General features: G+C 39.7%; 1 protein-coding gene across 3 annotated transcripts; it reads right to left on the reverse strand.

Annotated features, from left to right (window-relative positions):
* Positions 1-5223: 5223 nt before the first annotated feature.
* Positions 5224-25647, reverse strand: vsx2 (visual system homeobox 2). Of its 3 annotated transcripts, XM_057860294.1 has the most exons (6): positions 23143-25647; positions 22365-22988; positions 22046-22130; positions 21601-21724; positions 13938-14118; positions 5224-8630 (listed from the first exon to the last, which is right to left on the reverse strand). In XM_057860294.1, exons 2-6 carry the CDS (start codon positions 22798-22800, stop codon positions 8260-8262), a joined length of 1197 nt encoding a protein of 398 aa, XP_057716277.1. In that variant the 5' UTR covers positions 22801-22988; positions 23143-25647; the 3' UTR covers positions 5224-8259. The 3 variants fall into 3 exon arrangements, with proteins under 3 accessions (XP_057716277.1, XP_057716278.1, XP_057716276.1); XM_057860295.1 differs by having other exon boundaries at positions 5224-8567; positions 22365-25647; XM_057860293.1 differs by having other exon boundaries at positions 22365-25647.
* Between the last annotated feature and the right edge of the window lie 235 nt (positions 25648-25882).

Consider the following 25882-nt stretch of genomic DNA (forward strand, 5'->3'; position numbering starts at 1 on the left):
GATGTAGTTTCTAAGGGGTGTACTCACTTTTGTTGCCAGGGGTTTAGATATTAATGGCTATATTTTGAGTTATTTTGAGGGAAAACTAAATGAACTCTATTATATAAGCTGCACACAGACTACTTTTCATTGTGTATTTTGTCAGTGTTGTCCCATGAAAAGATTTACTTAAATATCTGCAGAAATGCGAGGGGTGTACTCACTTTTGTGATACACAGTACTAGAGCAGTGCCTTGAGATAGATTAACTTGTGAGGTTTTTGATAAGACCCAGTTAGGCCTTTTTAATTTTTTTTTTTTTTTTTTTTTTTGGGGGGGGGGGGGGTTCAGATTTTTTAAAATGAAAATATGCCATTTCTGTGATATGCAAAACTCATTATTCAGTTTTTATACTTTACTACACTGATGAATGAAATATATTAAAAATAAATTGTGTGTTATTGACAAGAACAGTGGTCATGGAAAAAAATAAAATGATCTCAAAGTACTACTTTTTGTATTGTAAAAATAAATAAAAATGCAATAAAAATACATATTTGAAAAAATACTTTAAAACTACTGTGTTCAAAAAAGTTTTTAAGATTTTAATTTCAATTTCTAATATTAGGTAGGGCAAAAACAGGGGGTCCACACAGTCTGAGTGCATCGGAATTTTACTCTTTTTATTTACAGTATTCGACGGCAATTTAGACCTTCTCAATCGAGTTCACCTGAATTTTGCAAGGCGCATAAAATTATGTTTTGATCCATCCATCCATTATCTTCCGCTTAGTCCGGGGTCGGGTCGCAGGGGCAGCAGCTTTAGCAGGGAAGCCCAGACTTCCCTCTCCCCAGCCACTTCAGCCAGCTCCTCCGGCGGGATTCCAAGGCGTTCCCAGGCCAGCCGAGTGACATGATGTCTCCAGCGTGTCCTGGGTCGACCCCGGGGCCTCCTGCCGGTGGGACATGCCCGGAACACCTCTCCAGGGAGGCGTCCAGGAGGCATCCGAACCAGATGCCCGAGCCACCTCAACTGGCTCCTCTCAACGCGAAGGAGTAGCGGCTCGACACCAAGCCCCTCCCGGATGACCGAGCTCCTCACCCTATCTCTAAGGGAGAGCCCGGACACCCTGCGGAGGAAACTCATTTCGGCCGCTTGTATCCGGGATCTTGTTCTTTCGGTCACGACCCACAGCTCGTGACCATAGGAGAGGGTAGGAACGTAGATCGACTGGTAAATCGAGAGCTTCGCCTTTTGGCTCAGCTCCTTCTTCACCACAACGGACCGGTGCAGAGTCCGCATCACTGCAGACGCTGCACCGATCCGCCTGTCAATCTCCCGCTCCCTCCCACCCTCACTCGTGAACAAGACCCCAAGAAACTTGAACTCCTCCACTTGGGGCAGGACCTCATCCCCGACCCGGAGAGGGCATGCCACCCTATTCCGGCTGAGGACCATGGTCTCGGATTTGGAGGTGCTGATCTTCATCCCAACCGCTTCACACTCGGCTGCGAACCTTCCCAGTGAGAGTTGGAGGTCATGGCTTGATGAAGCCAACAGCACCACATCATCTGCAAAAAGCAGAGATGCAATGCTGAGGTCACCAAACCGGAAACCCTCAACGCTTCGGCTGCGCCTAGAAATTCTGTCCATAAAAATTATGAACAGAATCGGTGACAAAGGGCAGCCTTGGCGGAGTCCAATCCTCACTGGGAACGAATTCGACTTACTGCCGGCAATGCGGACCAGACTCTGACACCGGTCGTACAGGGACCGAACAGCCCTTACCAAGGGGCTCGGTACCCCGTACTCCCGGAGCACCCTCCACAGGATTCCCCTAGGCACACGGTCGAACGCCTTCTCCAAATCCACAAAACACATGCAGACTGGATGGGCGAACTCCCATGCACCCTCGAGGACCCTGCCGAGGGTGTAGAGCTGGTCCACTGTTCCACGGCCGGGACGAAAACCACACTGCTCCTCCTGAATCCGAGATTCGACTTCCCGACGGACGGACCCTCCTCTCCAGCACCCCTGAATAGACTTTACCGGGGAGGCTGAGGAGTGTGATTCCTCTATAATTGGAACACACCCTCCGGTCCCCCTTTTTAAAAAGGGGGACCACCACCCTGGTCTGCCAATCCAGAGGCACTGTCCCCGATGTCCACGCGATGTTGTAGAGGCGTGTCAGCCATGACAGCCCTACAACATCCAGAGCCTTTAGGAACTCCAGGCGGATCTCATCCACCCCCGGGGCCTTGCCACCGAGGAGCAAAATAAATAAAATTATTTTATTTTATAAATTATGTTTTGATAATAACGGAAATCATATTGAAAATGTAATTTCTTTAGATTATAATTCAATAAGATACTTTTAATACAAAACAAGTTCCTTGAATTATAATTGAATTATGATTAAATAGGTCTACATTGCCGTCGAATAAATAAAACAGTAAAATTCTCATGCACCCAGACTTTGTGGATATAGGGGTTTGTGTGTATATTGCATCAAGTCTGTACTTCTATTTCTTCCATCAGACTTTGTGATGAATCATTTCCATGGTTTCAACACTGCACTTCATGTCTCATTTATTCCTCGGCCAAAATTTCTAAGATCCTAACCCACAAGCTGCGTGGAAGTGGCCTTCCAGTAACTTGATACATGACATTTGACCCCACAGGAGCCGTGTGAAGTCAAGCTGTCGGTCTTTGGATATACATAAGAGGATGGACGAGCAGCTTAAGTGTTGGCTGTTAAAGTGATTTCAAATGAGAGCTTCTCTGCTTGTGGCTGCTTTCTCTTTCGTTGCCTAGCCCAGCCCTTCCCTTCCCTTCCCCCTCCTCCCCTCCAATTTCATCTGAAATTGAAGGCTCTCAACTGCGACGGATTATAGGAGCTAACCCAGGCATGCAAGCGGGAGGGTGGGGGGAAAGGGAGGCTCGAGGGGCTGCGCTAATGAGGCGAGCCAACAGAGCATCAACAAGTAGCTTTCGCACTGAGAAGGCGATTGGCCGCATTGGACCACTTGAGTCACAAGAAGACATCGATGGCAGACACCAGAAAGTCACATTTAATAATCAAAGATGATTTGTTTTCGATGCTTACGTATTTGGAAGTGAAATGACTCCAATTATGTCACGGAATACATCAGTTACAGTATATACAACAGTGGTTCTCAAACTTGGGGTCCATGAGCCTGAACTTGAATTCCAGTTTTCAATGTCAAAAATATATAGATATTCTATATGAAATCATTTCAGTGATGCAGGGCCGGCCCAGGCCATTTGGGGGCCCTAAGCAAAATAGTGCAAAGGGGCTCCTATTTTTGGCCCACCATTTCGTCACAGTGTATTGTGAAACCCATACATGCAATCCAACCCATACGTCATTATTTTGTATGATAATCAAATTTTGTTGCACTGCATACTTCAAACTTCAAAGAAGAACTTCAAAGAAGTTAAGGAATAACTTTTATTTTTTTTAAGCTTGTAATCAAGTATCAAAACTCACAAAAGTGAAAATAAAGCAAACTGTAGTAAACAAAATAGAATATAAATTAAACAATTGCCAAATTGGGGGCCCCCTAGTGGTCAGGGGCCCTAAGCAGCTGCATAGTCTGCGTATAGACTGGGCCGGCCCTGCAGTGATGCAAACCAGAAATCTTGCTAAATGTTTGCTAGCTTCATTAGGGTAAAGTTTATTGAAATGACCAGGAAGCATTCCATCTCAGCCCTTCTTGTGTACTGTGTACTAAAACTAGGGTTGTTCCGATCATGTTTTTTTTGCTCCCGATCCGATCGTTTTAGTTTGAGTATCTGCCGATCCCGATATTTCCCGATCTGATTCCTTTTTTTTTTTGCTCCCGATTCAAATCCAATCATTCCCGATAATTTTTCCCGATCATATACATTTTGGGAATGCATTAAGAAAAAAATGAATAAAACTCAGATGAATATATACATTCAACATACAGTACATAAGTACTGTATTTGTTTAAATCCTAAAGATGGCATTTACATTATTAACATTCACAATGTGACTTTGTATATTGTGACTAAATATTGCCATCTAGTGTATTTGTTGAGCTTTCGGTAAATTATACTGCAGCCATTTAACTTCTGCCCAAATGCATGATGGGAAGTGCAACCATGACTGTGCGTAGGGGCACAAATTGATATATCTTCTCTGTGTTGGGAAAACACATAGGGTGTTAAGAAAATGATCAACTACTATCTTTCTTCCCCACATTACTTCCCACGTTACTTTTAATTGCTGGGAGAGGTATTGCAAGGCTTTAGCCACATTAAAAATGGCTCCAAAGGCTGTCAAAATTCTCTCTACTCATAATACGCTACCTTTTAGCGCTATCTAAAGGTAAAACAGCGTGTTTATAGAATGAATGCAACAATGTGTGAGTGGGTCGTGCAGCGCATGCGTTATTTAATGTGGTTAATTAAAAAAAATGAATTACAGCCGTTAACGCAATAAATTTGATAGCCCTACTTTAAGCCAAAACTACTCTGGATGAGTGTAAGACATTTTGACTGTAACGTTAAATACAATTAGAAAACGATTTAAATAAAATATATATATATATTAGGGCTGTCAAAATGATCGCGTTAACGGGCGTTAATTTTTAAAATTAATCACGTTAAAATATTTGACGCAATTAACGCAGATGCCCCGCTCAGAGAGATTTAAATGACAGTACAGTGAACTGCTTGTTAATTGTGTTTTATGGAGTTTTGCCGCCCTCTGCTGGCGCTTGGGTGCGACTGATTTTATAGGCTTCAGCACCTATGAGCATTGTGTAAGTAGTTATTGACATCAACAATGGCGGGCTTCTAGTTTATTTTTTGATTGAAAATTTTACAAATTTTATTAAAACGAAAACATTAAGAGGGGTTTTAATATAAAATTTCTCTAACTTGTACTAACATTTTTCTTTTAAGAACCACAAGTCTTTCTATCCATGGATCGCTTTAACAGAATGTTAATAATGTTAATGCCATCTTGTTGATTTATTGTTATAATAAACAAATAGTCTTTATGTACCGTATGTTGAATGTATATATCCATCTTGTGTCTTATCTTTCCATTCCAACAATAATTTACAGAAAAATATGGCATATTTTATAGATGGTTTGAATTGCGATTAATTGCGATTAATTACGATTAAATTAATTTTTAAGCTGTAATTAACTCGATTAAAAATTTTAATCGTTTGACAGCCCTAATATATATATATATATTTAAAAAAAGGCATGTCTGATATTTTTTTGCCGATTCCGATACTTTGAAAATGACGTGATCGGACCCGATCGATCGACATCTTTAACTAAAACGGTAGTGAGTGTTAGCTTCCTTGTGAGCAATGTTCGTAGTTATAAAAAGGAAGGTTTCATGTCACATAGACAACCACTTTGTATTTGTGTAATCGTGTAACGGATGCTAGCAAGTGCTGTGTGCGTAGGTAAACTATGGGCGCTTTCACACTAAACCAAGAGGACCATGGTCCGGTTGGAGAGCTACCTCGCAACAACACTTGCAAATGAGTTGTTGAAAAGGTTCAGCATTCACACTGCGCCAACCGAACTTTCCGAGTAGCTCAGTAGCATCACATGGACGAAAGGCGCACTCATTGATTGGACAAATAGAAGAGGAGATCATCCGTCAAGGTAGGGAAGGGAGCATGGAGCGTCATAGAGTGGTGCTGTGACACTCCAAGTAATGTAGCATAGCATAGCAAGTCACCGCTCAGCCAGCAGCGGGGTCTCTCCCTCCAGACTCTATGCCGAGCAAACTGGAGTATATAGAGAATGCATAGGGAAAAATTAAACCACGAAAGGGAACCGCATTGTACATCACACAGGCATACAATTGCTTTCACTTTTGTGACACTTTTTGGACTGTCAAATTCTCGCCACTTCCAGGAGAGTGAGACTCCAGCGCCAGCTGACTATGCCACTGTCACTCTCACACAGTTCAGCAACAGCATGCAAAACACAACCGCCACAGTAGAATCAGATTCTGTGTATCAAATGCAACTGCTTAACGCAGCACAACAACATTTGACCATGGCTAATCATCTGCCATCTTGCTATTTTTTTATTTTGAATAGCCTGGAGCATCACAGCTCCATGCTGTGACACTGTACACTGACAAAAGCAGACTCTGCTCCGGTTGCATTCACAAGCAAAGCAGGGTGCGCTTAAAGTGGACCGAGACCCATGATTCATAGACTTCATAATGTATTGACGGGTCAGATCGGTCATGCACTGCGCCTCACATTCAAGCAAGGGGCCACCCACATCAAGAGGAGCTATTCACAAACACATGCACGCAGCGATCTAACGCCGGATTTCTGTTGAAAAAGTATGAAAGGTGTACTGCATACAAACAGGAAGGATTGTCCCAGGGGTGATTTGTTCGAGAATTCAAGGTTATTATTATATTTTTCGTACCATGCAATCATTTTGAAACGTTGTGGAAAAAATCAATTGTAGAAATTAGCTGCTACTGCATTGGCATCATAGTTCACAATATTTACGTAAAATAAATACTGACTGCACGTTTTTTTTTCTTTTAACAAGAATCGAGACTGTTTTACATCAATATCTTTAGAGAATTCGGGGATTTAAGCATTTATTCACAAGAATTTTCACCGGAAAAGCTGTTTACATCAGGCGCCCGCTAGCTACATTCACTAACAGACTACCATTGTACTTCGACATATTTATGTAAAATAAATACTAACTGCACGTTTTTTTTTCTGCTTTTAACCAAGAATCAAGACTGTTTTATGTCCATAGCTATGAAGAATTCGGGGATTTAAGCATTTATTCACAAATATTTTCACCGGAAAAGCTTCGTTTACATCAAGCGGCCGCTAGCTACATTCAGTAACAGACTAGCATTGTACGTCGACATATTTACGTAAAATAAATGCTAACTGCACGTTTTTTTTTGTTTTTAACCAAGAGTCGAGACTGTTTTACGTCAATATCTATAAAGAATTCGGGGATTTAAGCATTTATTCACAAGAATTTTCACCGGAAAAGCTCTGTTTACATCAAGCGGCCACTAGCTACATTCATTAACAGACTAGCATTGTACTTCGGCATATTTACGTAAAATAAATGCTTACTGCATGTTTTTTTATGCTTTTAACCAAAAGTCAAGACTGTTTTATGTCCATATCTATAAAGAATTAGGGGATTTAAGCATATATTCAAAAGAATTTTCACCGGAAAAGCTCTGTTTACATCAAGCGGCCGCTAGCTACATTCAGTAACAGACTAGCATTGTACTTCGACATATTTACGGAAAATAAATGCTAACTGCACGTTTTTTTTTTTCTGCTTTTAACCAAGAATCGAGACTGTTTTACGTCCATATCTATAAAGAATTCAAGGATTTAAGCATTTATTCACAAGAATTTTAAACAAAAAAAACTCTTTGTCTGTGATTCCACTCGGTCAGCTTTGATGGCCTCGCCAACAATGCAGGCCCCCTATTTATCGGCCCCGTGTCCCGTCAATACATTATGAAGTCTATGCACAATTATTGAGCGGACCAGAGTTTGTTTGTTTGGTCCGAACTAGATACACGTTCACATTTACAAAACGAAGCGGACTAAGAACTCTGGTCCGTTCAAAACGAAACAAACAGTGGTAGTGTGAAAGCGCCCTCAAGTCCCTGAAGGTTAAGAAGAGTGTGCTAGCAGCTGCTAGCTCGGGGCTTTTAGCTCAGCGGTTAGCACAATCCATGAGGTTGCAGAGGCGGCGAGGGTTTTATTGGTGGCGTAATTACCAGTCCATTGATGTCAAGTTAACAATTGGCATATTATTGAAAACCAATGTCAATCTCGGTGTTTTGAATTATTGTGTGATAACATTTAGTGTTTAACTGGATAGCAGAATAAGGTATGTTCGGGAACGTCAGGATTGAGGAATGCTTGAAGCTATGTAAGAATTGTGATGAGATCCTTGGGTTTTTTCCTTGGCTCTGGACCCCAATGGTTTGAGAACCCCTGATATACAGCATCACACAGACAACAATTACGTTCCTCCTCCTATAAGAGGATCGTGGCAGGATTTTTTTCAGTTGAAAATGTCGCAGTTCAGGATGTAAAATGGGAACTGTTTGGAATTAGAACCCCCCAAAAAAGTGCGCTTGAATCTTCTGCGTAGAAGTGAATTGTCCTCATGAGAGTCCAGACACAAGTTGCTTAAGAAGAGCCACTGAGAGGTCAGCACCCCACATTGAGTGTTCAGACTTTACGGGCTGTGCCTGTCATCCGCGGGACTACGCGGAGTAGAGGTTTTCTCCCGTTCGTCCTCATCCAGTCTGTCGTGACGCACTGTCCCGAGCACTTTGGCGCTGTGCTCCTGCGCTTTGGCCCTGAGGGCTGCGATGCTGTTCTCTCTCAGTTCCTCTTTAGAAATGGCCAACTCGCCCTTCGACCTCCTCTCCTCCGGCTCCGAGTCTTCGGTCCGCCGAGAGCTAGGCGGCGGCGGCGACTCGTCGCACTTGGCGGCCGCCGGCTGAGGGGGCGGCGGAGTCTCCATGGACTTTTTGTGCATCCCTGCAAAGAGTTGCGGGTATTCAGATTTAGAATAGCGTCTGTTGATCGGTAAGCCATCTTGAACTGAAAACAGCAAGAATAGAAGGTTGTGGTTTAGAACAGAATGTCACAAAAGACAACATGAAGGAACAAGATTAGACGGTTAAGTAAGGTGCCCAGAGCAATGGAGACTATTTTTTGATAGTGGACAGAAGGTGGTTAGGTTGGACGGATGGTGGGAAATGTGAAAGGTAGGAAGGTATATAGGAATAAGCAATGGAAGCAAGGTTGGGTGTTTCAAAACACAAGGATGAGTAAGGGCACTTTCACATTAGTTCAAGAGGACCAGGGTCCGGTTGGAGAGCTACAGTGTATCACAAAAGTGAGTACACCCCTTGCATTTCTGCAGATATTCAAGTATATCTTTTCATGGGACAACACTGACAAAATGTGACTTTGACACAATGAAAAGTAGTCTGTGTGCAGCTTATATAATAGAGTTGATTTATTTACCCCTCAAAATAACTTAAAATATAGCCATTAATGTCAACAAAAGTGAGTACACCGCATAGAAACTACATACTTCCCTAAATGTCCAAATTGAGTACTGCTTGTCATTTTCCCTCCAAAATGTCATGTAACTCGTTACAGGAGTGCTGCTAGCATTGCTGCAGAGATTGAAGCGGTGGGGGGTCAGCCTGTTCTTGCTCAGACCATACGCCGCACTCTACATCAAATTGGTGTGCATGGCTGTCACCCCAGAAGGAAGTCTCTTTGTGATACACTGTACCTCACAACAACACTTGTTGAGAAGGTTCAGTATTCACACTGCGCCAACCGAGCAGCGTCACATGGACGAAAACCGCACTCATTGATTGGACAAATTTAGAAGAGGAAATACCTCCCACCTAGGACAGGTGGGAGCGCGGAGCGTCACATGCGGCTGCACGTACTGTAGCATAAGCTAGCGCACCCTGGTCCGCTTGCATTCACAAGCAAAGCAAGGTGTGCGTAAAGCGGACTGAGAGATCATAGTTAGTTTGGTCCCAACTAGAGTTTGGATGTGCGTTCACGTTTACAAAACGAAGTGGACTATCTTAGGGCGTAGATTTGGTCTCAACATTGGTAGGGACGATATAACAGCATAACCTGCATGGACACTTTTTGCTAGGGATGGGACCAAACAGATTGGGCGAACAGGGGTCAAGGCTACATTTTTCAAGAATAAGAACCTAATTAATTGATATGCTAAATCATTACGTCGATCACCATCGACCAGTCGATCACAACGCTAGTGTGGGTAGCTTGCGGCACCCCCCCCCCCAAAAAATGGGTTTTTACCGTAATTTTCGGACCTGCCAAATTTGGCACAAAAACGGCATTTGTTCATAGATAAGCCACACTGGACTATAAGCCGCTGCTGTCCTCAGTGTATTATGGATATTTACACCACAAGACATTAACTGTTAACACTTTATTTCACAGTAGCATTATAAGACGGTCAAAAGACCAAATGAACCACCATGAAGCTTTGAACCAGTTGGCTGCAATACTTAAAGAAGCTTCATTGGCCATCACTGCTCCCTTGAAGGAGATGGTCAACCTCTGCTGCCACCTGCTGTCAACGCTGTTGTAGTCCAACTGGCCTCCAAGCATGCATTGCAGTGCTACAGCTGTGAATAAAAATCAAAATTCATGTCTATGCTAATTATTTCTTCACTTACTGTCCCATTTGTTTCATTAATTGCTAGTTATAGTATTTGGTAACACTGACAGTGGCGCCATAAGGCTGTCATAAGAACGTCATAGTTATGACATGACACTTCCATGAGTAGGGATGGGAATCGAAATCCGATTCCAATTCAGAACCGGTTCCTTGTGTTTCGAGGCCTCGACATCACAATGAAAAAGCCTGAACGATCCCTTTAACGATTCCTAAAGACGCATATTGCGTTGTGACGTGTCTTGTTGTCCAGACGCATCAAACTAGCATGGCACCAAGAACAACCCGCTCCAAAGTTTGCCTACACTTCACCAGGAAAGAGGGTGAAAATGAAAGGTTACGATGGTTTAGCACGAGCATTGCAGCCGTAAACATAACAATGACAGCACGAAGGTTCAAACGCTCGAAAGTGTGTCTTTACTTCATGAGGAAAAATTACAACAAAACGACTTGCAGTCTTGCAAGGTGGAGATAACTGCATCGGGAGGGAATAAGACTGCACTGTCCTCACAGAGACGCTAAGGTTTAGTCCTGGCTATATAGCTAGCTAAACTCCCAAATGAGGATACAGAAGACATTGGTATAATTTGCTGACTTTATTCAACCATCACTTGAAGAGTGAAACTAAAAATAGAAATGAAACAAATCAATTTCGTCCCCAATAACAAACAGGTTTGCATCAACGTAAATCAGCGATGATTAGCTGCTAATACAGCTAAACGGTTAGCATGCGTTCGCTAGCATTAGCACATCATTCAAACTACTACACAACTGGATTTAAGTGTCCGATCGCGAGTGGAAGCACACAACAACAACACAAAAGACGATACATACAGGCGTTGCCTCTGTAGATATTTTACAAAGATTAAAAAAGAACATAGGCTCGTAGCAGTGTTTCCCCTCTCTCACTAACTCGCTCACTCGCTTGGATGCGGCATTTCTTCGCGTGTAAGCGCGCTCTTCTTCACGTGAGGAAGCGCAAGGGCGCCCCCACTTGAGCGTGAAAGCGCCATAAAAACTAACGCATTTCAATATACTGGTAAATAATACACTTTAACAGGGGTCCCCAGACTACGGCCCGCGGGCCGGATACGGCCCGCCCCCACATTTGGTCCGGCCCCTGAACAATACCAGAGAGCATTTTGAATTTTTTTTTTTTTTTTTCTTAATAGTGTTATTTATTTTCTGGCCTTTTTCTGTGAAGAACTCAGAGAGGGTTATTTGGTTATTATCTATTTGATTAATAGTGTTATTATTATTTATTATTATTATTACATTATATTATTTTTATTTTATCTACTTTTGTTCTGTAAAGAATCCAAAAAGGGTTATTTGATTACGGCTTTCTGAAAAGCAATAATTTTTTACATTTCGGCACTCCTGCAATCATCACACTTTTTCTGTGTTCTGTTCAAACTGACCCCGGCCCCTCATCAGTTAAAAGTTATGTGGCCCTCACAGGAAAAAGTTTGGGGACCCCTGCTTTAACACATATTGCCAACGCCAGAACAACGACCTATATGCCAATATTCATTCATTCATTTTCATATTTTTTATTTCTATTAGAAAAAATGTTTCAGTAAAATGTTACACATTCTTGTGCATTTGCCACTTATTGCCACAGTTAATATTGAGGCTTTGGGCCTCTTTTGACCTCGTTGTGAGTTTGTAAGGTTGTGACTTTTGATTAAACTCGATGCCAATCAAAACGTTTGTTCTTCTTTTTCCCCAAATTAGAATCGATAAGAGAATCGATAAAGAATCGAATCGTTAAGCAATATCGATAATGGAATCGGAATCGTAAAAATCCTATCAATTCCCATCCCTATCCATGAGGATGAATAAATGCTTATGACAGATATCATTTTGTGTCATACGGCATATTATCTCACTTTTGAATGGATGTAAAAGATCCCAGCTGGACATAAATGGAGATAGCGATCCAATTTGCCGTATGACACTTCATGACAGCTGTCATATGCATTTTTTAATGCCCATGATAGTGTCATGTCATAATTATGAAGGTCTTATGGCAGTCTTATGACGCGGCTGTCAAATAAAGTGTTAGCTAGTATTAACCCAATAAATCAACAAATAGGCCGCACTGGACCATAAGCCGCAGGATTCAAAATGAGGGGGAAAAAGTAGCGGCTTATAGTCCAAAAATTATGGTACGTAGTTAATTATGATTATGTTGTGTTTAGGGCTGTCAAAATTATCGCGTTAACGGGTGTTAATTAATTTTTTTAATTAATCACGTTAAAATATTTGACGCAATTAACGCACTTGCCCAGCTCAGATAGATTTAAATGACAGTAGAGTGAAAGGCCCACTTGTTAATTGTGTTTTGCGGAGTTTTGCTGCCCTCTGCTGGCGCTTGGGTGCGACTGATTTTATAGTGTAAGTAATTATTGACATCAACAATGGCGGGCTACTAGTTTATTTTTTGATTGAAAATTTTACATATTTTATTAAAACGAAAACATTAAGAGGGGTTTTAATATAAAATTTCTTTAACTTGTACTAACATTTGTCAGAAAAAACTACAAGTCTTTCTATCCATGGATCACTTTAACAGAATGTTAATAATGTTAATGCCATCTTGTTGATTTATTGTTATAATAAACAAATACAGTCCTTATGTACCGCATGTTGAATATATATATCCATCTTGCCTCTTTCCATTCCAACAATAATTTACAGAAAAATTTGGGATATTATATAGATGGTTTGAATTGCGATTAATTGCGATTAATTATGATTAATTAATTTTTAAGCTGTAATTAACTCGATTAAAAATTTTAATCGTTTCACAGCCCTAGTTGTGTTGTGTGAGCAACATATGAGCTTATGCAGCACCCGTCTCCCTCTAAGCAGCTTCTCGCTTACGTTTTTCTGGTTCTATAGTTTCCAGCAGAGTTCACTACATTTCTCTAAGTTTAATTAACGTTAACAGTAGAAAACACAAATAGAAGGACACTTATCTCTAAGCAGCTTCCTACTCGAGTTTTGCAGGTTAGCAAGTTCACACAGTTTTATGTCATGTCATGTTTATGTTTATGTTTATTATGTTATGTTATGTTAACTTTGATGCAGGTCGGACTTTTTATACTAGTGAAATTTGTTGAGTGTTTCCCACCTCCACAACATTGGCGTCTTTTTTAATTACTTACAGTGGCTGCTGCTGGCCGAAAAAAAGAACTTCTAGTATCCCTCGTCTTCGAAGGGGGCTGAGGAGGTGGCATGTTGGTAACATGTATTTCTGTCGGGGCTGTGTGAGCGTGAGCATGCGTGTGTGGGGGGGGTGGGTCACGTCATCAGCCAATTAAATGTGCATTTTGGGGGTGGTGAAAAGGGGTAAGTGTAAATTTGAACATAATGAAAATAATTCACATAATAATGGTAGGGTCAATTCTTTCCTTACAACATATGGAAAGACAAACTAAATTACCAGTATAACTCATTATATAATGCATATAAGGTTGCTTAAGGGTTGGTGGGGACAATTTGAGCATCCTGAAAAGTGGATAGTGTTATGTCCCTACTGTCCCTATGCAAACCTACGCCCTTGGGACTATCTGAGAAAAACACTGGTCTGTTTAAAAAGGACCAAGCAGTGCTAGTGTGAAAGCGCCCTAAGAAGCTGACAATTAAGGAAGGCGACCCACCTAGCAACCAGGGGGCACAGGACTCCATGATGCCATCCTTAGCCGACTTGAGGATGGACTCAGGTAGTGGGATGGAATGTCTGACCATTGCCCCGTAGAGACCATATTCGGCCATGACAGTGCTACGACCCCAGCACTTCTCTCTCTTCCTCCATTTGGCTCTACGGTTCTGGAACCACACCTGTAAAAAGCACAATACAGGTTTCTTACTTGGTTTGTACTGTAGTTAACAATCGTTAACAAGTGTACTAATGTGCGTGTTCAATACGGTAGTGATTGTGCATTCTCGATCATTATATGAACAGCAATGTGGGACAGTGATGGACTTGTTAAGAGTTTTGCATCTTGGAGAGCAAACAGAAGCAGAGTGTGACAGCCGAGGTCTACAACCGCGCAGAATTTTCTGCCGAATCAGAACATTTAGATTACAAGTCTTCTCCCATTTCTCAAAAGTCAACTTAGAATGAATGAATGAATGAATGAATGAATGAATGATTTTTTTATTGTCATTGTCATAATCATCAGTATCATTGACAGTTACAGAGTGTGGTATAGTTTGGCCTGAAAGGAGAAACATTGACACAGAAGATGGAATAATTTGCCCGAAGAAAGATGATGACAGACAAAGGAAGACGGGAAAAAAGCAAATGCTTATCGACACCCGTCCCCCAACAGCCCGGGACGCACAGTCAAGCATGTTAGAGTTGCATAGTCCATTTTTTTACTCATATATCTTTCAAAAAGTCATTGATTGCCATGGCATTTTGCAATATTGTCCGTTGGTTTGGTGTAGGTCTCATTGTAGAAAATTATTTTGTCCAATGAGCTAAGTGTCCAGTCTCCATCTCACAGCAGGTTAAAAACAGCACTCACGTTGCAATGGCAGCTCAGAATCTAATTTCACTGGAGGGCATATCTTCGGAACAAGCAATGTTATGTCTTAGTCTCTGTCCCTGACATTTAATCATCCTTTGTTTGCCTTTTTGTTGTGGGAACAATTTGTAGCGGATGTGTGTGTGCAGTGCAGCTATGACTCATTTTGGTCCATGTAGCGATTCAGTATAGTTTCTTTGTACATCTTTTTGAAGTAACTCAATGATTTTAAACTCGTAAGCGTTGCATCACATCTATTCCATAGGCGAGCCCCAATGTTCGTAATCGAGAAAGATTTTAATGTTGTCCTAGTTGCCGGATAGGAAAACAATCTGATTCCTCTTAGGTCGTAGTTTGATTCCCTTAGTTGGAATAGAGCTTGTAGGTTAGGCGGGAGACGGTTTGCGTGGGCCTTGTACATCATTTGACCAGTTTTGAAGTTAACCAAGTCATAAAATTTTAATAGCTTGGACTTGATGTAAAGTTCGTTTGTGTGCGCTCTGAACGGTGCTTTATGAATAATCCTAATTGTCTTTTTTTTAAGGATAAAAAGTGGACAAAGGTGTGTTGTGTACGTGTGCCCCCAGATTTCCAAACAGTAGCTGAGGTGCGGCAAGACAAGTGCGGTGTAAAGGGTTTGGAGAGCCCTCTTATCTAGCATATTTTGTGCTCTAAAGAGAATGGAGATGTTCCTAGCAAGCTTGTTAAAATAATGGCAAAATAAAGTTAGAATGTTGTTTTAATGCCTGCAATATGGAGAAATTGTCAGGGAATCACAAAATGTGAAAAATAAGTTCTTAATGAAACTTTTTTTTTCAAATTTGTAAAAAACAAAAAATAATATGTGTAATAAGCACTCTAATATCTATAACCCTTGCTAAATCTTGTTTTTTTTTTCTCATTGAACTTGCAGATGCATGAGTTGACTTGCATCCATTTTTTTTTTTTTTTTTGAGGAAAGATATTTCAAAATTCTGAATTAGTCTAAAAATCATGAAATTGTAAGTGTATCAAATGTGATACATTTGGCAAGAAAGGGTTAACATTCCTCAACAAGTACATTCATCGCATCAGGATCCACGTTTTTTGACCATTTCGAATTTGATCTTCAAGCCAGACTGCCGAAATCACGCCAGCCAAACCGCCGCAAACATGCTAGCCCAATTCCAACGATCCGGGATGATGGGGGAAAATATTACATTATGCCTTTGTGATGTATGATTGCTTCCGTGACCTAGATTGTAACAACTTCTATTGTTTTTTTACCTTGAGTTTCATAGTTCGGAGGGAGTCTCATGAGATAACTTGTTTTGCACTCATAATATTTACCGTGGGAACACAACATCTGCTACCGGACGGCGCAACCTGGGAACCACGCAAAGAAAAGCCCCTTTTTCAAGGGGCTGGACCAAAAGTAGGTCATATATAAATATATACATATAAATTATATATATATATATATATAATATACATATATATCAGGGGTCGCGTTAACCGAATATTTTCCGTCGTTGACCGATTTTTTAAAACGGTGACGGAAAAAACAAGTCCATCCGTCATTTTGACAGGTTGCAATTCACACCCCAGACCACAGGGTGGCGAGTGAGCATATTAATTAGCTATTGTCTCTCTTCATGCATGACGTCGTTGGCCTTACTCGGAAAAATGTCAAGGCAACTGAGTGTCCGAAGTTTCTTCAAAAAGCCCCCAAAACGACGATGGTGTTGATAAAAGAGGTGAAAAAACGGACTGCACAAGCGGGCACGCAATTCAAGTCCATGCGCACCAGGAGGAAGGTGTGAAACTACATTCAGGCCACAGCAGGTGAACTGTTAATTTCATTGTTCCATATGCTACATATGGTAGGCTACCTACCAACTGGGGCCACAGTCAGCTGTTTTTGTCACTGCGGAGAAAAAGTTACATATTCATCTGCTTAATGTGTGATGGCACGGTGTGGATTCTCTGTTAAGCTTGTTCGGACAGAATATTAATTTAAAATGAATGAAAACTAAATACTATTGAATATGTTGAAGCGGTATGCAATGTTAATAGTCTTGTTAGCTCGAATTGTTGTGTCCAGCCGCTTTAGCTCTGCTGATCTCTGTGAACTCTCTATTCAAGCCGGAATGCGCGCGGCTCTTAAGTGTCTCTGTCACGTGACTGTGTCGTAGCCGCTAACGCGCTCGGCCAAATGGACACACAAGTACGGAAGGTAAATTATGCCAAACAAAGGGTCACCACAATGTCATTATCACCATTTAAAAAATTTAAGTGACGGGTAAAAATAGATTATGACCGGATTTTTTTGACCCTGTCCGTCAAAATGACAGACAACGAAAAAGTCTAGCGCAACCTCTGATATATATATATATATATACACATACACAGTATAAAGGAAATCAATTACATGCAATGACACTTTTTGGCCAACAGGGGGGGCTGGCCCCCCTACCCCCCCCCCTTAAAATCCGCTTATGTTTGGCCCTAATGCTGTGCGCTGTCCTTTAAAATAATGATTGTAAAAGGACAAAAGTAAACTCAAATTATGTGTAAAAGACATTTTGGTATGTGATAAAATTAAAATTATTTGATTGTTAATTTTCCCAACAGTCTATCAAAACTCCAATCCGTCAAATACCCAAAACTACTCAAGTCCAAAACTGCAAATTGACAGTATAGACACTAAATCTGGCATTAAGTCATCAAGTTTCTTTGCCATTGGAAGGGCTGGCAGCGCTGCCAATCCGCCAGTCTAATTGGATTGGACGTCTATCGCCGTCAATGGCAGCCAATGAGTTAAAATGTTTTTAGTTTTCCATCCAAAGTTTTTTTCTCTTATTATAGCGACTAATAATATTCCTGGTGATTTACAGAGGTTTAACAATTTTTTCCCCATGATGTCAGCAAACGTACGTACGTAATTTGACGTCATAACACCTGGATGTCAAAGAAAGCTGCAGGAGGAAGTTGCAGCCACCGTGGGGCACCCCCCTCTTCCGTCTGATTGAAAAATAAGTTAATTTCAGGCCCGATCGATGACGGCCAGGCGGGCAAATATCACGGGAAATTAAACTAGCGGGACACGGGGGAGCGGCGCTATTGACCCGCGTTAATAAATTCAATGTAGTTATTTCATTTGCGCTCCCCCTCCCGCCGCAGCCCCCGAGCCGCTCTCATTTAACTAATTACGTTCAATGAGCAAAAAATTGGGTGTTAATTTTGATTTAGCAGAGAGGAGCCGGGCCGATTTATTGATCCATTTGCATGTCGTATTATTTATTGAGAGATGTTGAGGGCCCTTAATGAGAAACGAGATTAAAAGGCGGGTTTGTGCCGGCAGATGGATGGCGCCGGGGTCACGCCGCAATCTTCTCCCGCCTTGATCGCTTGATTAGGTCGTTAGTGTCTGCTTCCACACAACAAATTGTTTCACTTTGCCACTGAGGCTGATGAGAAACGATGTGTCCTGGACCGGTCTGAGGGAAGACATCACTCATACCTCGGAGAGAGATGAGCATCGTCAACTTGCTAAAGCGCACAGGTGCATAGGAAACGTAGAGTGCAAACATTGCTTTAATAACTTAAAATAAATAAATTCCCAAAAAAAAGATTTAGGGGTTCTCACATGTAATAACCATGCTTAGTTTTACTGTGATAGATATTCGGATTTTATCTAGTGATGCACAATCATGCAGCTTTCAATAACCAATAAGTTCCTCCTCCTTCCAGCCGATAACCGATAATGTCAAGCTGATAATTCTTTTAAAAGATATATATTAGGGCTGTCAAAATTATCGCGTTAACGGACGGTAATTAATTTTTCGAATTGATCAGGTTAAAATATTTGACGCGATTAACGCACATGTCCCACTCAAACATTAAAATGACAGCACAGTGAAACGTGCACTTGTTGTGTTTTTCCGAGTTTTGTCGGCCTCTGCTGGCGCTTGGGTGTGACTGATTTTATAGGCTTCAGCACCCATGAGCATTGTGTAAGTAGTTATTGGCATCAACAATGGCGGGCTACGAGTTTATTTTTTGATTGAAAATTTTACAAATTATATGAAAACAAAAACATTAAGAGGGTTTTTAATACAAAATTTGTATAACTTGTACTAACATTTATGTTTTAAGAACTACAAGTCTTTCTATCCATGGATCGCTTTAACAGAATGTTAATAATGTTAATGCCATCTTGTTGATTTATTGTTATAATAAACTAATACAGTACTTGTGTACCGTATGTTGAATGTATATATCCGTCTTGTGTCTTTTCTTTCCATTCCAACAATAATTTACAGAAAAATATGGCATATTTTATAGATGGTTTGAATTGCGATTAATTGTGATTAATTACAATTAATTAATTTTAAGCTGTAATTAACTCAATTAAAAATTTTAATTGTTTGACACCCCTAATATGTATACACAATTTTTAATAATATACAAGCGCAAATGTTACTGTGCAAAAAGAGAATTTATTACTACTTTTTCCACATCAAATGTGAACAGGTAGTAAATTTCAACTAACAACTATTCTAAACAATTTATATTCATTAATTAATATTAATAATACTTGCAAAGTAAATACTTAATTGCACAAATATGCCTTTAGAAGGGGTTGAGGTGCTGGTGCAAAACTGGACAAAACTGCGTCGATTGCACACATTTGGAGACTAATTCAACTATATAATTATCGGAATGCATTATAAATTGAATTTTGTTTAAATCTGGATTATCGGTGTGACGTCATGATTGCTGTTATCAGCCGATATTTATCGGTAACCGATATTATCACGCATCTTTAATTTTAACCATATACTCTACATAAATGATCACCAATTTACATATTTTGTATACACACATAAATTTGGCTAGATTACATGCACACATATGTGTGTGTACATATATACATATATATGACGGAAAACACAGACAAGGCTGAAAAAGCAGTTTCTGCTCTTGAACACCTCTTTAAAATAAACTGCTGTATTTTAAGCCAAAATAACTGTTGTGTTTGATAGAACAATATGTGTTTATGCTGCCATAGCAGATTCAGAGTGCATTAAGCCCCCAAACTATTTTTAATTTGTGCGTTTTACCCTGGAGACCCCGTTTACAGACACCGTGCAACCACTTTCGTTTCAACCAAGCCATTAAAAGAAAGTAAGTAATTATATTTATTATTCGAAATGTCTGTCATTTTTGCTTAGAACCATTAATTGATGTCTAATATTTAGTTGAAAGAAAATGACTTTAAAAAATCTTTCACTCGCATATTTTAAACTTTTAACAAGTAACGTCACAATGAAAAAAATAGTGTCTGTAAATAAGTCACGGATATCTACCTTATAACTATTGCCTAAATGTTTTTTTTTTTGTTTTGTTACTGTCGCATTTTCCCTGATATGTTAGATGATAAATAATCGATCCAAACAAAGACAAATTGGGGGGGAAAAAAAAGTTTAAAAGGGTAAATATTTGAAAAAGAAAATCTCGACCACTCTCACTCACTGTCTGTGATTTCTGCATCGCAACAGTTGTTGTATTACCATATTTCACCAATAAAATCCCCCCCAAATCCGGCTGTGGCCATTTACAGCTGTGTCTTGACGCTTGGTGATACATGCTACATGGAGTTTTTTGATCGAAAAGAGGTAAGTACGCGATAATATCTCATTACAATCATGGCGTCTTTAATTATGTTCTCACCTTGGGGTTTCAGTGTTTAAAAAAAAAAATATATATATATATATATATATATATATATATATATACACATATACGCATGCATAGATATGTATACATATGTGTGTATAAATACACATATACGCATACATATGTGTATAAATACACATATACGCATACATATATGTGTATAAATACACATATACGCATACATATATGTGTATAAATACACATATATGCATACATATGTATACATACACATATACACATATATGCATACATATATCACATATACACACACACATATATACACATAAATACATACATATATCACACATACATCCACACACACACACACACACACACACACACACACACACACACATATATACATACATGTATCACATACGTGTTTATATATATATACACACATAAAGGTGTTGGATAAAATAATGGACACCCTTAAAATATCAACAAAAACTAATTTTATATGGTGTAGGTCCGCCCTTTGGGGAAATTACAGCCTCAATTGTTTGAAGTATTAATTCATACAACTTGTGAATTGTTTCCAAAAGGAGTTTTAAGCCATTCTTCAGTTAGAATATCCTCTAACTCATTTAGAGACAATTGCAGTGGAAATCGACGCTTTAATTGAATCTCTAAAACTGACCATAAATGCTCAATAATGTTGAGGTCTGGGGATTGTGCCGGCCATAAACAAGATGCTCAACGTCATTAGAATGTTCCTCATGCCATTCTTTAACAATTATGTTTAATGATTTTGCTCCATTTTGTTCAATGATGTAATGCTTCCATTATTTTATCCAACCCCTATACATATTTACACACAGTACATACTGACAGTGTATATTGCAATATTGCATATTTTATAGCATATCTAAATATGCATATACTGAAGAAGTTCTTTATATGTGATTTTAAATTCAAAATACATCAACAGGAATGATCATTTTCACAAAAAAACCTTTGAGAGCTCCAAATATATGTCCCTTTTAAAAACGTACAAAATATTACATTTGAAATCGAGAAGTAATATTTACTTTTATAAGTATAACTGTTAAATTTACGTGTGTCTGACCTGTATTCTGTCTTCAGGCAATTCTGTTTTCATGGCCAACATCTCTCGTGCGTACACGTCAGGATAATGGGCCTCATTAAAGGCCTTCTCCAACTCCTCCAACTGATACGACGTGAATATGGTCCTGTCGGGATAAGTGAAACAAATTAATCCACGATCAATTCATGCACCACCATATTTTTCTTGTCGAGTTATTTTTTTCGATACATAATTTAAACGTATCCAAAAAATATTAGAGGAAAACAAGCAGTGTAACGTACTCTACTCAAATTTTATCTAAAGGCTGAACAAAAACAAAAAGAATACAATATAATTCACAATACTTAAAATAAATGACATTTAACAAATGCTATAGTTAGGATTATTGAAGGCAAATGCAAGAAAGATATATAATATTTATATCAATATTTATGATCACATTTTGAATATTGAAATCACCACTAACCTGTGACGTCTTTTCTTGCGTTTCTTGCTCTGAGCTATTGAAGACTTGGACACTTTTCTTTCACTTGAAGACAAATCTTCAGAGTCTACAGATGGGGAAAATGACCATTTGATCACATGGATTATTTTCATGCATATTTTCTCTCTATTTTATAGGGTGCTGTTAAAATTTAAATGCACATTCATGGATGAAAACATTTATTTCATAATCCGATAATACTAATTTAATGAACATTACTGTGTTAATAGGTTGTCTTTTGTCCTATTGTATTTCATTCAAATAAATGTCATCCGATTTGAAAACAATAAAAGAGGCCAACCCGAGCTTGCAGACTGTCCTGCATCCATCCCCCCCGCAGAGGAGGTGTTGTGCGGCTGTAGGCGAACGTCTTGCGGGTCCAGCACTCCCTCCAAAAACGCGGGCTGTCTGTAAAACGCCGGAATCCCAGCGGTGCCGATTAATCCCATCCCGACACCCACACCGGCGTGTCCCAGCACAGATCTGGCCGCGATGAGGTGCGCCCCGGCCGGCAAGGAGCTGAGCGGGCTCCTCGGGGCCGCGGACGGCTCCTTGTTGAGCCCCAGGATCTCCTGGATGCCGAAGCCCGTGCACCTGCTGGGCGGATGGATGACGGTGGCCTTGGCCGGCTGCTGCTGGTTGTTGATGCCGCTGCCTCCATTGACACCCAGAGGAGCTTTTCTCGTCTCCACGGGGTTCAAAGTTCCCGACAACACCGCGCCTTGTTTGCCCGTCATGGTGGGTTGGGTTCGGCTGAGTTTTTTTTTTTTTTTTTTGGTGGATTAACAGGCTGTTCCCCAGTGCATGGTCCTCTGTGCACAAGTGCGTGCGGGGGCTTCTTTACAAAATGGTCCCTTTATCCAACAGGTCCATACCGACGAGAGGCAGAGCCCAGCAGCCAATCAGCAGCGAGGATTCAGGATTCCTGTGGATCATCATGGATGCTTTATAGACGCCCTTTCCACACACTCTTGAAATCTTATGAATCGAAAATACATGCACTATTTGGAAATTAGGTGCATTTAACATTTATATTCTTATTAGCTTTTTTTTTTTTTTTTTTTAAATGAATTCCTCACCAAAATATGACTCTTTGAATGCTTCATATCCTTCGACGCATAAATAATCTCCAGATGCTGTTGGTGTGTGGGGGTTATTCATCACGCGCAAATAATCAAAGGCCCTCCTCAAAACACGACAGGTGGACGGGACAACGCCTGCACCGTTGCTGCATTCATGCGTGGGCCCCGCAACGCGTGCTAATCCCACAGCAGCAGATTAAAGAGGAGGAAGATGCGGGTTGAGTGGGCAAATGAGGCTGGAAAATAGCCAAATCACATCAGTTTAATATGAATCTTTACTAGAATAACAAGATGATAATTGACTATTATTCACTGAGGGAAAAATGTCAAGAAATGTTTCTCAGAATTGAAGGGGAAAGGCAAACTTTTTTTTTTTTTACTAATATACTGCTTGACCGGCCCACTATTAAATTCTAAAAACGAATACAAATTCAAAAATAATCTCAACCTTAAATGCTCATAATCTGAATTTAAACCCCCTCAAACATTCTGCTGTGTACCTGCTAATAAAATTAAGAGAGCCCAAATTGGAAAAGCAACACATTTGAATACAAAAAAATGGAGTGTATAACAAAAACAAAACAAAAAAATACACTACATCTACTATCTAGCATGCAGGGACGAGCAGCAGGCCAAAATTAATTCATCTGAATGCTGTTCAAATAAAATGAAAATAAAAAATAAACAAAACATCTAACGCAACAAACATGATGATATTTATGCAGATTATTTTCATTTTTAAATGTTTTGTTTTTAAAAATGTTTCTTTCTGTAAATCAGAAAAACTGAAATTTCCCACTTATGTTCTTCAACAATGACGATAAAAAAAATATAGCGTTGACGAATAATTTTTTCCGTGACGATGCCGAGCTAAAAATGTGTCACAGTAGACGAAAACATAACGACATGAATGCCCCTTTTCGTCTGATGAGGTGAGAACGAGACGAAAATGTTCACGTTGTGAAACATTTTCTTATTGTATGTGTAGTCAGCCTGCATCTTAGCAGTGTTTGGTTGTGTCACTCATGTGACGTGCTGCCCCCTCCACACATGCACACTAACCGGTGTCTTCTCCAGGCTCGCTTGTTTTGAAACGCATGGTAATACTGCTTTCTCGCCTTTTTAATAGAGATTATGCAATGTTGCTTTAGCCTTTCAAGGTCTGTGATCATCACCAGAGGTGGGTAGAGTTGTCAAAAAATTTTACTCAAGTAAGAGTATAACGTTACTTCAAAATAATCTTACTCAGGTCAAAGTAGTCGTCCAAAAAATGTAGTCAAGTACAAGTATTTGGTGAAAAGAATACACAACTAATGAGTAATTGCTTAGATTATTATTATTATTATTTTAAAGTCTTTTTTTTTTTTTTTTTATAGCACAGTTATCTATATGACCTGCTGTTATAATGATCCTCTACAACAACCCATTACATAACCACATTAAGGCAAATAAATAAAATAAAAAATTGAATTCTGACAAGAGAATTTATTTTTGACAGCCTCATTTGTCCAAAGAGCATGACTGCCCTCTGGAGGAGAAAATAGTTCCTAGTTTGAATAGTGAATAGTTCCTTCATAGTTGCTATTATGAAATTTATCGGAACATATCTCCGTTTTTCTGTCGTCAATCGGCGCCAAATAAAAACTGGGAAAGAGGTTTAATTCTGCGCTTTCGAATCATGTTGAGGGCAGTGCTCCACGTCAAATTCTTCATTTTTTAAGGTGCTTTAAAGACACTACATGACGGAACAGGCTGGCATTAACATAGAACAACAAGCTCGCATCTGAGTGGTATAACCGAGTCATGTGATTATTGTTGCGATGTCTCATTGGTAAAATTGGTGGAACTACTCTTGGCTACTCGCCGGCAAATAAATAAATAAATAAATAAATCCAACACATACAATAAAGAGAAAAAATGTAACAACTCTTGTGTAGCCCAAAGTAGCGGAGTAAGCGTTGCGTTTTTTTCTTCAGAAATCTACTCAAGTAAAAGTAAAAAGTATAGCTTCGTAGAACTACTCTTAGAAGTACATTTTCCTCAAAAAGTTACTCAAGTAAATGTAACGTAGTACTTGTAATGGGTTACTACCCACCTCTGATCATCACACAGTAAACATTAACTCGTAGTGCTAGCATAGAATTTATATTCGCGTTAACTTAAGCATAAACTTTAGCGTGGCGAGCGTCCTCTTAAACTCCCGGACAACTTTTTTAATACATACAGTTCATGGCGTCCAGTAGGGTATCATTACCGGTAATTGAAAATAATGTACAGTATTGTTTTCCTTCTGAGTGTTTATCATCATCCTGAAGTTGGCGTTGTCCTTGGAGACACTACAATATAGTATGCTCGTCAGTCAATGTTCATTCGAAATTGTTGGTAACAAGAGGTGCAATAATTAATTGACAACTAATCCATTAGCAAATTAATCGACAACCATTTTGATAACCAATTATTTAGGAAATTATCGCCTGAAATTGAAATTATAACATACATGCAACTTCTCAATTGTAAATATCAGATTTTTTCATTATACAGTAGGGCAAATAAGTATTTAGTCAACCACTAATTGTGCAAGTTCTCCCACTTGAAAATATCAGAGGCCTGTAATTGACAACATCGGTAAACCTCAACCATGAGAGACAGAATGTGGGGAAAAAAAAAACAGAAAATCACATTGTTTGATTTTTAAAGAATTTATTTGCAAACACGGTGGAAAATAAGTATTTGGTCA

Source organism: Corythoichthys intestinalis, chromosome 15, assembly GCF_030265065.1.
Source record: "Corythoichthys intestinalis isolate RoL2023-P3 chromosome 15, ASM3026506v1, whole genome shotgun sequence".
NCBI classification, from domain to species: Eukaryota; Metazoa; Chordata; class Actinopteri; order Syngnathiformes; family Syngnathidae; genus Corythoichthys; species Corythoichthys intestinalis.